Here is a 13205-nt window from a genome sequence, read left to right as displayed (position 1 = left end):
CACCTCGTGTCACCCCAGGGCTGGAGGCTCAGGCTCGAAGGATTTCACTACCTGGGGAAGAGGCAAGTCCTCAGTTTAACCATTTCCCAAAATCCCTCCACGTGGCCTCTCTGCCTGCAGCACTTTTCCACTGCTCACCTGCTCCGGCTGCCGCCGACCTGCACTGAAGGAGGCACCTGCATAATGCAGCAAGTCTTTGCCACCTCCTGCTCTTGATGGTTTTTCCACTTTGTTCAGGAAAAAAAAATAATTCATTTGGAAGGGATCTAGATCCCTGGATCAGCAGTCTGGGCAGTGGATGCACTCAGAGGCAGCAAGAGGAGATGCAAAGCCTGGCCAGGGTTGCAGAAGAAAATGAGAGAGATTTCCAGTCCCCTGTTTCAAGCCCCAGTGGCTCCCTGGGGGTGTTGCTGTGCCCAGGGAGGGGACACAGGGTTCACTCCCAGTTCCTGGCCTCCCCAGGGAAATGCTTTTTCAGTGCCTGATATATGGGGAAGAAAAATGGTTGTAAACATTGAAACCAGGGTGGTCTGGCAGATCCTGTGAGGCCACCCACACCTGAAAATGAACAGTGTGAGGAAAAAAACAATGGTGGAAATAGGAAATCATCTTTCAATGCATCCTGGGGAGAAAACAAAGGACTCTCTGGATTTAATTAGAGGTGACAATGATGAGCTGATGATGTTACCCATCATGTGTGAGGATGGGGACCCTACATGACAAAGAAGGATGGGAAGGTTGTCCAGCCCAGGACCCCGGTCACCCTGACCCTTGGATGAGGTGGCATATCCCAATGGGCTGCCCCATGCTGGTAGAAAGAGATCCAGCTGGCAGGGCTGGGAAGGTCTCAGCCATCCCATGGGAAAGGGGCATGAGGGTGTGTTGGAGCAGAGAGGGAGCCAGCTGCCATGGAGGGGGGATCTGGGGGGTCATGGAGCCACCCTTGTGGGACCAAAGTGTTTTGGGGGCAGGGGAACAAATCCTGAGATGCTGCCAGGGGTTGGAGGAGCAGGGCAGAGCTCTGGGTGCTCTTCCTGGGATACAGTGCAGGCACTGGGGGGACACTGGGGACTGTGCAGGGTCTGCAGAGCCAGTTCTTTTCCCAAAGCTGTGTTACAGGAGATACTTTCAAAATCCCCTTTTATACAGGGTTATCAGAGGTCTCTAAGAGCTCTTTTTTTTAATACCTCACGCTTGCAAGTGTATAAATATCTCATCTGAAGCTGTGGTGAGATCCTGCCTGTCCAACCTGCAGGCAGCAGGTTTGATCTGCCCCCAGATTCTCTGTGCTGGTACCTTTGGGATCATCCCAAAGGGGCAGGGGGGCTGTGACAGGCTGGGGGGGTCACACATGCCACCAGTCACAAGCAAGTGGTGGAGCTCACTGTTCACACCTTGGTGTTGGATGTCAGCATTGTGTTTAATTGAGTTTGGTTAATCAGCTGGGAGCAGCGGGCAGGGCGTCATCAGGGGGTGTGAGAGGGGCAGAGGCAGAGTGGACATAAAGATACTCCGTGTCAGGAACTGAGGGGACAGGACAAGGAGTTTGTACAAATTGAAACAGGGAAAATTAGATTAGATATTGAGAAGGAATTTTTTACTGTGAGGGTGGCGAGGCCCTGGCACAGGCTGCCCAGGAAGGTTGTGACTGCTCCATCCCTGGACCTGCTCAAAGCCAGCTTGGAATGGACTTGGAGCAACCTGGTCTGATGGCAGACACCCCTGCCCATGGCACGGGGCTCCAACGGGATCATCCTTAAGGTCCATTCCAGCCCCTTCACATTCTATAAACAGGAAATTAAAGGGATCACGGAGGGCGTTTATCAAGCACCGACACGCAGGGGATGTTGCACATTCGCTGTGCCGCGCTCCCCTCCCCGAGGCGGGATGAGGACGGAAGGATGAGACGCCTCGGGTGGCGGGGAGGGACCGCGGGGCAGGGCGGATGGATGTGCTGCATCCCAGGATGCTGTGCCGTGTCCCGGGATGCTGTGCCCCGTCCCGGGATGCTGTGCCTTGTCCCGGGATGCTGTGCCCCGTCCCGGGATGCTGTGCCGTGTCCCGGGATGCTGTGCCTTGTCCCGGGATGCTGTGCCTTGTCCCGGGATGCTGTGCCCCGTCCCGGGATGCTGTGCCCCGTCCCGGGATGCTGTGCCTTGTCCCGGGATGCTGTGCCTTGTCCCGGGATGCTGTGCCTTGTCCCGGGATGCTGTGCCGCGTGCCGGGATGATGTACCTTGTCCCAGGATGGTGTGCCCCGTTCCAGGATGCTGTGCCTTGTCCCAGGATGCTGTGCCTTGTCCCGGGATGCTGTGCCTTGTCCCAGGATGTTGTGTCCCATCGCGGGATGCTGTGCCGTGTCCCAGGATGCTGTGCCTTGTCCCGGGATGCTGTGCCTTGTCCCGGGATGATGTACCTGGTCCCGGGATGCTGTGCCGTGTCCCGGGATGCTGTGCCGTGTCCCGGGATGCTGTGCCTTGTCCCGGGATGCTGTGCCGTGTCCCGGGATGCTGTGCCTTGTCCCGGGATGCTGTGCCGTGTCCCGGGATGCTGTGCCTTGTCCCGGGATGCTGTGCCGTGTCCCAGGATGCTGTGCCTTGTCCCGGGATGCTGTGCCGTGTCCCGGGATGCTGTGCCGTGTCCCGGGATGCTGTGCCGTGTCCCAGGATGCTGTGCCTTGTCCCGGGATGCTGTGCCTTGTCCCGGGATGCTGTGCCGTGTCCCAGGATGATGTACCTGGTCCCGGGATGCTGTGCCCCATCTCGGGATGCTGTGCCCAGTGCCAGAATGATGTACCTCGTCCCGGGATGCCGTGCCGCGTGCCGGGATCCCAGCGCCGTCCTGCCGCGGTGCCACGAGAGGGCAGCAGGGCCCCACGGACCGACACGGCCACCGCTGCCCCTCCGGGCCGGGCCCCGCCGCGGGGAGGGTCCGGCGGGCGGCTCCGCGCCCCCCCCCGCAGTGCCCGTCCTGAGCTCCGAGCTGGGATCCTGCAGCCCCCCCGGGCACGCCGAGCACACGCCTTCGCCCAGGGAATGGGGATGGCATTCCCGGGTGGCGGTCGTGCCGCCTGTCCCCAAAGTCGCGTAGCGGTTCCTCGGGAGTTATCGCTTGTCCAGCCCCTGCTGGGCTCTGGGTCTGCGGTGTTGGTGGTTTGGTTGGGATGGTGTTTCCTCCTCAGCCAGGGCTGGAATCACAGAATGATTTGGGTTGGAAGGGACCTTAAAGCCCATGTAGTTCTATCCCCTGCTATGGGCAGTAAACCTTCCGCTGTCCCAGGCTGCTCCAAGCCCTGTCCAGCCTGGCCTTGGACACTTCCAGGGATCCAGGGGCAGCCACAGCTGCTCTGGGCACCCTGTGCCAGGGCCTGCCCACCCGCATAGGGAAGAATTTCGTCCTAATATCACATCTAACACTGCTCTCTGCCAGCCATTCCCTCTTGTCCTGTCCTATCCTTCCTGCACTCAGGGATGGATGTTCCAGACTGACTCCCCTGGACACTGTGCCAGACCTTCCTGGCAGCCCCAGCAGTGTTTGCCCATCACTAACAATGGGCAGCATTAAATCTGTCCAAGCTCTTCATAGAGCAGTGGCCGCTGCTCTGACAATATCTCAGTGCAGGAGAAATTCCCAGGCAAACACATCTATTGATTTCCTTTCTAACTCTCTCTGGTTGGATTTGCCAGCCAAAAGGGTATTATTCCACCAGGTGATAAACAGGCAGCCTGTGTCAGTGGATGTGTCCTGGCCACAAGTCCCCACTGTCAGCCTTTGGTGGCACTAGATGTTTCCAGTGAAGGGTGGTGTATGGGGAAGGTGGACCAGAAATCCTTCTTCCTTACATAAAATGCAAATCCCAGGTCCTAAATCAAGCCCAGCTGAGCAGCCTGTTGGTGTTGGTGGGGTTAACCTGCTGAGCCTGTAGGAATCCCTATTTGGGTCTGTTCCCACTGTTCCCTCTACAACTCCAGCTGGAGAGCCTTCTCCTGTCCTTGTTCCAAGCAGTTCTGCTCTCCAGGAGATATCACATCCTACCCCTGATATGGCTGCATTCTTGTGGCAAGTGGAATGATTCCCAGTTTTGGGATGACTTGGGGATCTTTTGGAAGAGGTGTTGTATGAAATGCTGGGCCACTAGGAAACCCATTTTCTCCTGGGAGCTCTCAAGACAGGCCAGCACTCCAAGAGCACAAATTAGGCATTATGCTGTTGTTTTTGTTGTAGTAGTGGTGTTACCCTGCTCCCTCATGTCCAGGCACCAGGAGGTGCTGCTGGTAATGCTGGAAGCATTTTCCCACATCAGCAACTGCTGCATCCCGAGCAAGGACTCCTTTGTGCAGGCACACACCTCATGCTGTGGGATTATAAAATCCTGGTGGAGCCCAGAAACGGAGCCAGGCACCCCAGCAGGCAAATGGAACCTCTGCACACCCTGTGCTGCTCATTCTCCCTTTCTCACATAAGGCCTGATGCCTGGCATGAGGTTGTCATTTTTTTTTTTTTTTAATCCATATTTCAGACAAACAAACTAATAACTCCCACAAGTTGTCGTGATGCATCCAACTGCATCCAAGGCTGTCTGCTCCCACACAGATGTTGCCAGGGTTCAGCTGAGTTGCCAGCAGTGTTAGTGTCAGCATGTTCAGATTCAGGGGCTGATAAGGGATCCCTGTATCCTTGCTGCTGCAGCTGAGTCTCCTCCTCTTCCCACAAAGGACCTTGGGAGCTTCCTGGCAGCAGTTACCTGCAAAGCCCTTCCCCAGGAGTGAAGCAGAGGCTTTGCAGGAGTGTCCTGGGAGGTTATCCTGTTCTATATAGATAATAAAAACCAGGCTGAGCCTACAAGAACTTGTGGGCCTTTTCCAATTCACTGCTGAGCCCTCTCCTTGCATGCAGGGAGCTGAAGGGATAACCAAAACTGATGTCAGTTGTAGGGCAGGGGGAAATTGAGGGACCCCAGTCCCATCTTCCCAGGCTATAGTTGCAATGGCAGGTGCAGGAATGCAGGGATATATTTTGGAGGGAAAATACCTCTCGGATCTGCAAACCTCTTCTGTGAGATGCCCTGAGTGGTGGATGTGGGTGGGATGAGAGGGAAGTACTGTGTGCAGCAAGGAAACCTCCAGCTTTCTAGGGATGAGGCACCTGAGCAAGCAGATGAGGAGCATCTCCTCCTCACTGCCTCTCTCTGTCTCTGGAGGAGCTGGCTCAAAGGCAAGGTGTGCTGCTCATGCTCTCAGATAGGTTCCAATAGCAGAAAGGGGGGGATTATTTTGCTAGGACTGTACATAAGCACCCCAAACTTATCCCACAAAAGCTCCCAGGAATTGCTGTCCAGTGCTGATGACATCTAAGTGCTCGTCTGGATGAGAGCTGGCAATTTGATAATGAAGCCAGTTTCCCTCTTCTAAATCACATCCTATTTCAGTTTCCTCCCTTGGAGCTGTACCCAGAGCCTTCATACAAGGGAACACCATGGATCTTTGTCAGCTTGCAAAGGAATCCTTTTCCCCAGTGCAGCTGGGATCTGTTCTAAAGAGGATTAACTGCAGACAGCCAGTTCCACCTCAGCCATGAAGCCTGCTCTGCTCACAGGTCTGCCATGAATCACCCAGCTTCGTGGTTAATCTGTCACTGAGCCCATGGCTGCTGGGGGAGGGAAGCTGTTCTGCTCACAGTTTTCTATCTTACCTCATTTTCAGAGCTCTGGGCCTTCCCCTGTGCAGCTCCACCTGAGCACTGCTGCTCCTGATGTGGCTTTGCTCCCACTGGTTGGATTAGAGTGATCTATAATTCTTAGCTATAAAACCAGTAATTCAGAAGGAAGGATTGATATCCTGTTGCCAGTCATGACATAACTGATTTCACTGTCTTTTCAGCCCTGTGTTCATGTCCTCCCTTAAAGCATGGCTCCAAAACTTCCTTCTCCATGAAGGATCTCTAAAGCTGGTGAAGAAGCTTTGCAGCCCAGAAGTGTAATTGTCTCCTTTCTCTTCTACATCTACTTTAGTAGTGATATTAGAAGATATTACTCTTATTCACAAGTATTCATGGTATTCCCCTATAAATTCCTTATTTTTCTGCCACCCTGTTTTTCAAGGCTTCATGTCTTTCCCTTATGAGACTTGAAGTTGCCTGGAGCTGATCTTCTAGAAAATAATCTCTCCAAGAAGCAGCTCCAGCTCCTGTTTCCAATGTCTGTGTGCACCAGTGTCTCCTTAGATGTTGAAACATCTCCCTACAGCCTTGTTTTAATTTATCTTAGCAACTGCTCCCCTTCTAGTCCACTAAAACACGGGTTGGTTGGAATTTGCTCGTTCTCCCCATGACAGCTTTGATCCTGTGCACAGAAGTGTTCCCTGACAGGCAGACAGCAGGCAAAGGCTGTCCCTACCCTCAAGGGCTCCGGGAGTCATGAATGAACACTGTTTACTTGTATTTCCAAATGGCTTGTGCCTTGCCAGATCAGCTGCATGTCACTGCAAGCCCAGTGTGTTGAGACAACCCTTGCTCCTCTTCCGCTCCTTCTCAACACTGGGAATTTGTTGCCAGAGGCAGCAGCCATAAGATGAAGCAAGACTTTTCTTCTGTAAGTCTGTCACCAGGTCATAAAAGTTGGGCCTTCTTGGGTCAACCCAGCTCTAGACAAAGAATTTAAGTGGAAGTGTATGGGGTAGACATTGGAGTCGTGTCTCCTTTGCTTGAGTGTGATACTCCCTTGGCCTTAGCAAGTGTTTGGATGAACACAGAATAAAGTAAAGATTCTCCAGGTTTATTGCCTTGTGCTTAAGACCACCAGGTGGTTTCCCAGTGGGTTTTAAAGGCCTGAATGTTTTCTGAAAGCAGTGTTGGCACTTTGGTTTTGGTAATGCCTCCATCTATTCTCCATGCAGTGAGTTTGTTCTCATACCTGTTTTTCCCTGCTGCCAAGGGGCTGCATCACTCCATGTAGTCCTTTTACAGCCTCTTTGGATCCAGTTCAGTGCCCTGGGTAATGTGTCACCAACAAGAGTGACCTGAGGACCACAAGGACTAGAGGAGGCAGGTGTTAGGGTGTGGATAAAAGGGCATTCAGGTCCTTGGCCTGGTCTTTTGAGGATATTTCTCTTTGACAGGGAAGGTATACTGAGGTGATTTTTTCTCATTTCAGAGCACAGAAAGTGGATATGCAAGTTAAGAAAGAAGAAGAGCATGAGTATAGAAGAGAAGAACAATCAATTCTGTCAGTCTAGATGTGCTTGTTTGGAATAGCTCACACTTCCAAGCAGTGACCTGAAAGTCCTGTTTTTCGCCTTCTCTCCTTAACTTTTCTTTTTTTTCCTGCTCCCACCTGGCCTACACCTTCAGCAGCTGCATTTATCCTGGCTGCAGCACACTTTGGCTTTGGGAAGAGGCCCGTGCTGAGCTTTATTTAACACTGTTTGGTTTCTTCCCTCTCCCTAACCCAGAAACAACCGAGCTCGGGAACAAGAAGGAGCTGAAATCCATGCCGTTCATCACGTACCTGTCAGGCCTGCTGACAGCACAGATGCTCTCAGATGACCACCTCATCTCGGGTGTGGAGATCCGCTGCGAGGAGAAAGGGCGCTGCCCGTCCACCTGCCACCTGTGCCGGCGCCCGGGCAAGGAGCAGCTCAGCCCCACCCCGGTGCTGCTGGAGATCAACAGGGTGGTGCCTCTGTATGCTCTCATCCAGGACAACGACACCAGGGAGGTGAGTGAGCCTGTGAGGGGCCAGCCCCACCTCTGTGACCCCACTCAGCCCCCTCTCAGGTCCCCTTTGCAGTGGCTGCAGGGTATCCAGAGCGAGGGGGTGTTTTTGGGTGTGTTTGGAGGGCAGTGCTGTGGGATGGTGTCAGTGATGGGGATGGCAGGTCCTGCTGTTCAGCACCCACAGCCCTCTCAGACCTGCATCTCCCTGCCTTCAATAGGTTCAAGGCAATGCCATAAGCAGCCAAGGCCACAGTCATCCCCAGTGTCCATGTTGGGGTGCAGGGTGTGTCCTGTGGTCAGGAGCCAAGCACCAGCTCAGTCCTTCACTCCTGGCTCCAAGATCTCGGCCATACCTGTTTGAGGGGTGGCCATAGACCTCCAAAACTCCAGCATGGCTTTACAAGGAGCAGAGGGAGGGAAGAACCATCCCCTTGGGACAGTCCCACAGCCACAGGAGGTCACTGTTACTCCAGGAGGGACCAACCAGGCTGGAGGTCACCAGTCCTGGGGCTGGGCTCCTGCAAGAGCTTCAGTGTTAATCCTGTGGAGATTGAGTTCCCACTTTCTCGGTTCACTGCCACTCCCACCCCCCTCCACAGCCCTCTGACCCCAGTCTCAGTCCAGAAATGACGGACCTGCTTAAAGTCACTTATTAGCACTGAGCCTGTACTTGATTAGGATGTCTGGAGTGAGCCAGCATGCAGCAACTGTGGGTGGGATGCAGAGTCAGGAAGAGTCAAGATGCAGGTCAGGAAGCAATCCTGGCAGGTGGAGGTGTGACCACCAGGAATGATGCTTCATCCTCTTCCCACATCCATGGGAAGAAGAGCACTCAAGCTTCTCCCGGCACCCAAGTTTGTGGGGACTGTCTGGGGGCTGTCATTCCTTGCCTACCTCTTGATCTGGTTCCTGATTTCTCTTTTTCTGGGTCTTTTCCTCAAACTCCCTCTCTCCCACTATGTTTTCTTCCTGCATTCTTTCTCCACCCATGCCTGCTCTTCCCGCTGGGCAGTTCTGGTGTGGCAGTTGACCTGCTGTAATCAGCATGGCCAGGGCAGTGCTGGGATGAGGCATTACAGGTACAGGGAGAGCAGTGGGAAAGCTGGTTTCCTTCAGGCAGGAAAGATGTGCTTCCCAGCAGCAATCTGCAAGAAGACATTCTTTTAGGGATACAAGAGGCGGCTTAGCCCATGAGGACGGGTAACAATGAAGAGCCCAGCAGGATCTGAAAGATCTCCATGGACCCTGCTCACCACCAGGTCCCCTGCATCACCCTGTGCCCAGGTGGCAATGCCACCCTGCCTGTCTGGGCCTGGCTGCAAACTCCCCTCTTCTTCCTCCTCCTCCCTCCTCTTCCTCCTCCTCACCTGTCCCCCCAGTCCTGCCAATACTGCTGGGCTCACTTGGGGCTCCTCCTTGTCCTGGGGAGCTGTAGTCTGTCCCACCAGCAGCCTCCCTTCCTCCCTCCTCCCCTCCCTCCCTCCCCTGCTCCCCTGGCTCAGTGAAGGCTGGCCCCATCAGCTGCAGCTGGAGCTCAGCCCGCATTGTGCTTTCTTCTGAGGCTCTGGGAAAACCAGCAAACAAACAAAACCCCAGCACAGCATCCAAACCAGAGACACCCCAGCAGTATCCCCTGGGGCCGTGCTCCCTGCATCTATCCTCCTCTTCCAGCTTCCCCACCTGCTCACTCAGGGGTGGAGGAGCATCCCCTGGGAGCCTGTCCTTGTGTAAGTCTGCTCCCCCTCACCCCAGGGAGCTGTCCTTGGGCAGGGCTGGGATAAGAGGTGACAGGATGAGGGATCTGGGCGCTGCAGGGTGGGGGATGCTGCCAGATCAGGCACTAAGGGAGCTGGCAGTGAGCAGCACACAGCAGGACAGGTCACTTTGTGCCATCTGCAGTGCAAGGTCCTGGGGTGGGCAGCAGGTGGGATCATGGTGTCTTGTCTTACCACCCCCTCCTTAGCTGGGTCTGGTAGTTTCAGCTGTAGGCTTCTCTTGACAGCAGGTCCTCTTATCCCCTTCCTCCCTAAAGCCACCCAAAAACATCCCCATCCTTGCTCCAGCAGGACACAGGGAGTGTTTTCTGCCTTCCTTGCCCCTACTTCTCTTTCCTAGTCATTCCCATTCTCTCAGCATGAATCCCTTGTGTTGCATCAGCTCCATCACTTTCCCCTTCTCGCTCACTTGTGATGGGCTGTCCTGCTTCCTCTATCCCTTCACCCTAGCTTGTTTCTCCCCCTTCTCTCCACCAGCTTCTCTCCTGCAGGATTTTTTTATTCTTTCCCTCTCCCTCTCCTTCTCTTGCTGTCCTTGGCACCACAAGCAGGAACAAATCCTGGTTCCCGAAGGTTGAAATCCACCACTGCTGAGGAACTTGCTGCCACCTTGGCACCAGCCTTGGTTCTCCAGCACTGGAGGTTTTTCCAGGCAGCCTGGGCTGGGCAGAACTGTAGCTGCCTCTGTGGAGGAAGTGGAGCTCCTGGGGGCCATGTCCCTCTCCTGGAGGGGGTGGTTTGGTGTGGGGTCAGTGCTGCCTGTGTGGAAAGGTGTCACCATCCTCTTGTGGCATCATGGGCTTGAGCACCATGGATGCTCAAGGAGGGCAGAGGCATTGTCTTTCCCTCACCTTCCCCTGTGAGCAGGGGAAAGGGATTTAGGGGTGGTAAGGAGCTGTCACCACCATGGGGACATCAGCCTGTCACCAAGACCCAGCAGAGAGCCAGAACACCACCAAGTTTAAACTGTGACCATACTCTGTGCACTGAGAGGCTCCCACAGGGCATGTGCTCCACCAGGAGCATCTCATGGATCATCTGGATGATGAAATAGCCATTTTCAGCCCCAAACAGGAGGCCAGGGGTGTCCCAGGCACTGCAGAGTGGTGTTCTCCTGTCCCATAAACAGGATTTTCACTTGCCTGGGCTGAACCAAGTCCAGCATCTCCAGTCCTGAGTGCTCCATTGCCTGCTTTTCTCCCTCCATGTAGATGATTCTCAATCAATACAGCAAGTGCTGATCTTATTGGAACTGCAGGCACATCCCAATTCTCCTGTAGGGGTAAAAAAACAATAGTTGTAAACACGGCTCTCTTTGCATGTGTCCACAAAGACAGTGATGTACAAACAGAGAACAAGGTCATTAACAAGGTGGGTATTGACTTCTGTAAAATTGGCTGAAAGTTTTCCTGTATAAGCTGAGCAGCAAAGATGGAGCAAAACACAGGTAAAGGCATTTTGCCCTCTTCAGCATGTGTATTTTTGTAATAGGTTTGTCTTTTCATCTGCCTTAGTGCAGTGAATTATGCACTTTTTAAAATTTACAGCTACAGCCTGGTCCAAGGCTGTGTTCTCAGTTGCTGATGACCTTGCCAGACTCTTAAATGCTGGGGTTTCAGTTTCCATGCTGGGTGTCTGCTCTGGGCTGATTTGTGATATTTCTTTGTGTGCATGTTTGATTTCAGCTAAAACTGACCATTCCCAAGCAGGAGATGAGGTGAAAACATATTACTTTGCCCACGTGAAATGAGTTAGAAAACTCTTTATTTCCATGCCAGTGGGAATTTCTGTTTACTTCTTGCTTTGAAGCAAGAGCTTGAAATGTAAAGGGCTCCAGGAGTTTTGCCTTTTGCTGTCCAGGGAGCATTTGTCCAGAGGAAATGTCCTCAAGGAAACTCTCAGCTCTGTGTGATCTGTCCTCCCAGCAGGGCTCCTGCTGCCAGCAGTGAGGAGAAACAATCTCAGTATCAGAAAAAGTATCAGGCCCCTCTTTTCCTTCTTGTATGCAGTGAGAACTGTGGATTGAGTTCCTGCTAGGAGTTTCTTTGTTCCCCCCCTGTGGTTTAACAGTGTTGGTTGAAGAACTTGCACCATTACTGGTCACTGCAGCCTGGCTGGGGATTGTGGCAGTGCTGGAGCTTGCCAGGGTGAAGGAGGTGTTTTTGGAGGTTCAAGCAGTTTTTGAAGGGCTTTATTGAATGTCTTTTCCACAGCTGTCACAGCTGGTGTGGCTGTGGGTGGCAGGTTTGACAGGAAGGGCTGTTTGCTGGAGCAGAGGCAGTGCTGGAGTCCCCTCTGCACCAGTCCCAGTCACCTGGTGACATCTGGCTCATCCAAGTATTTTATAGGAGCACTGCTGTTGCAGCTCCAGTGCCCCTCAGTCTGAGTGCTCACACTGGGAGTTCAAAAGGTGTAAAGAGACACGGAAGGTGTGACCTTGGCTGTCATCTTCCAGGGACTTCTCTGGAGCTCTTTGGATCCTGCATCAGTTGTGATGGATGCCAACATCTCTGCAGTGGTGCAGACACCACAGGGGTCCCTGCACATGAAGCTGGAGGAGATTCTCCACTGCAGGGCTGTGGATGGAACCTCCACCAGTGTCAGTGTCTGGCCAGGCCCAACAGCAAACAGCTTCCATCTGTGGTGGGGCTTTCTGCTGGCAAAATGCTCTCAACACCTCAAGGGCTGGATGCTGTTGAGTGCATGTGGTGGGAGAGGAGAGAAATGTGGTGACCCCCAGGTGCTTTTGCTTTAGGGAACATCCTGGAGTCAAAGAGAAGAGCTGCTCCTCACCCCAACTGGAGTTCCCCCAGATTATGGTGACTTTTTCTCCTCCACCCTAAACATCTGCCCCATGTAGTGGGCACGATCTTTCTTACAGCCCAGCACAGCCCTGGAGTGCACCCAGAGGCACAGGCTGAGAGTGAGAGCACAAGTCTGCATGATCTGCAAACATCTTTGTCCCTTGCAGGAAGGTAGAGACTATCCTGCTTCCCCCATCCACTCCAAGCAGCATCCTTGGCAGGGATAAAGGTGTGAATGTCCAGAGCCATGGGGCAACTGTGGCCAGGTGGAGGGGAGAAAAGGCAAAGTATATTGGGCAGTGTGGTCCCTCCTGTTGATGATCTGTTCATTTTTTCCCCCAAAAAAACCCTGAAACGAGCTTCTGCAGAGCAGCTCAGCCAGCTGCAGAAATGCTTAGAGGGTGGTGTGGTGAGGGGGGTGTGGAGAAGGGAGGCAGGAGAGATCAATCTCGCTCCTACTGGGAAATGGACTCAAAACTCCTGCTGTGTGTATTTAAGGAGACAAATGGATGTGGAGCCTGGATTTTTAGGAGACCCCTAGGACCTTGCTTTAATTCGAAAATTGAGTAATCTCAGCATTTGCTGCAGCCATGGCCTCCTCACGGCACACATGGCCCAGCCCATGGTGTGGGGGCTTGCTGGGGGGCACATCCCCATGCTGCTGGTGCCTTTGGCCTCAGCAGGAGCCCAAAGCATGGCAGGGAGCCTGGCAGGACTCTTGGAGGCTGCTTCTTCATGTGCTGGAGGTCACCAGCTCAGATGACTGCTGAGGCTGGAGCAAAATTCCCCATCTTTTCTCCCCACTCCTTGCCAAGGAACCATCTCCTGCAGGGCAGAGCATGGCCACCTCTGCCCAGTGTCCCCAGGCTGGCAAGGTGTTTTTAGCCAGGGTAAAAGGTGTCCCTGAGGCCATG

General features: G+C 53.7%; 1 protein-coding gene across 1 annotated transcript in view; it reads left to right on the top strand.

Annotated features, from left to right (window-relative positions):
* ASTN2 (astrotactin 2) overlaps positions 1 to 13205 on the top strand; it is a 281232-nt gene that overhangs the window by 180444 nt on the left and 87583 nt on the right. Inside the window, exon 17 of the mRNA XM_083875651.1 lies at positions 7448 to 7713. Within this exon, the coding sequence (XP_083731777.1) occupies positions 7448 to 7713 (266 nt within the window). The remainder of the gene's footprint in view (positions 1 to 7447; positions 7714 to 13205) is intronic.

The sequence above is a fragment of the Zosterops lateralis genome, assembly GCF_965231275.1.
Source record: "Zosterops lateralis genome assembly, chromosome: 20".
Lineage (NCBI taxonomy): Eukaryota > Metazoa > Chordata > Aves > Passeriformes > Zosteropidae > Zosterops > Zosterops lateralis.
The sequence above is the reverse complement of the archived record's forward strand: the minus strand, read 5'-3'. Positions and strand labels throughout refer to the sequence as shown.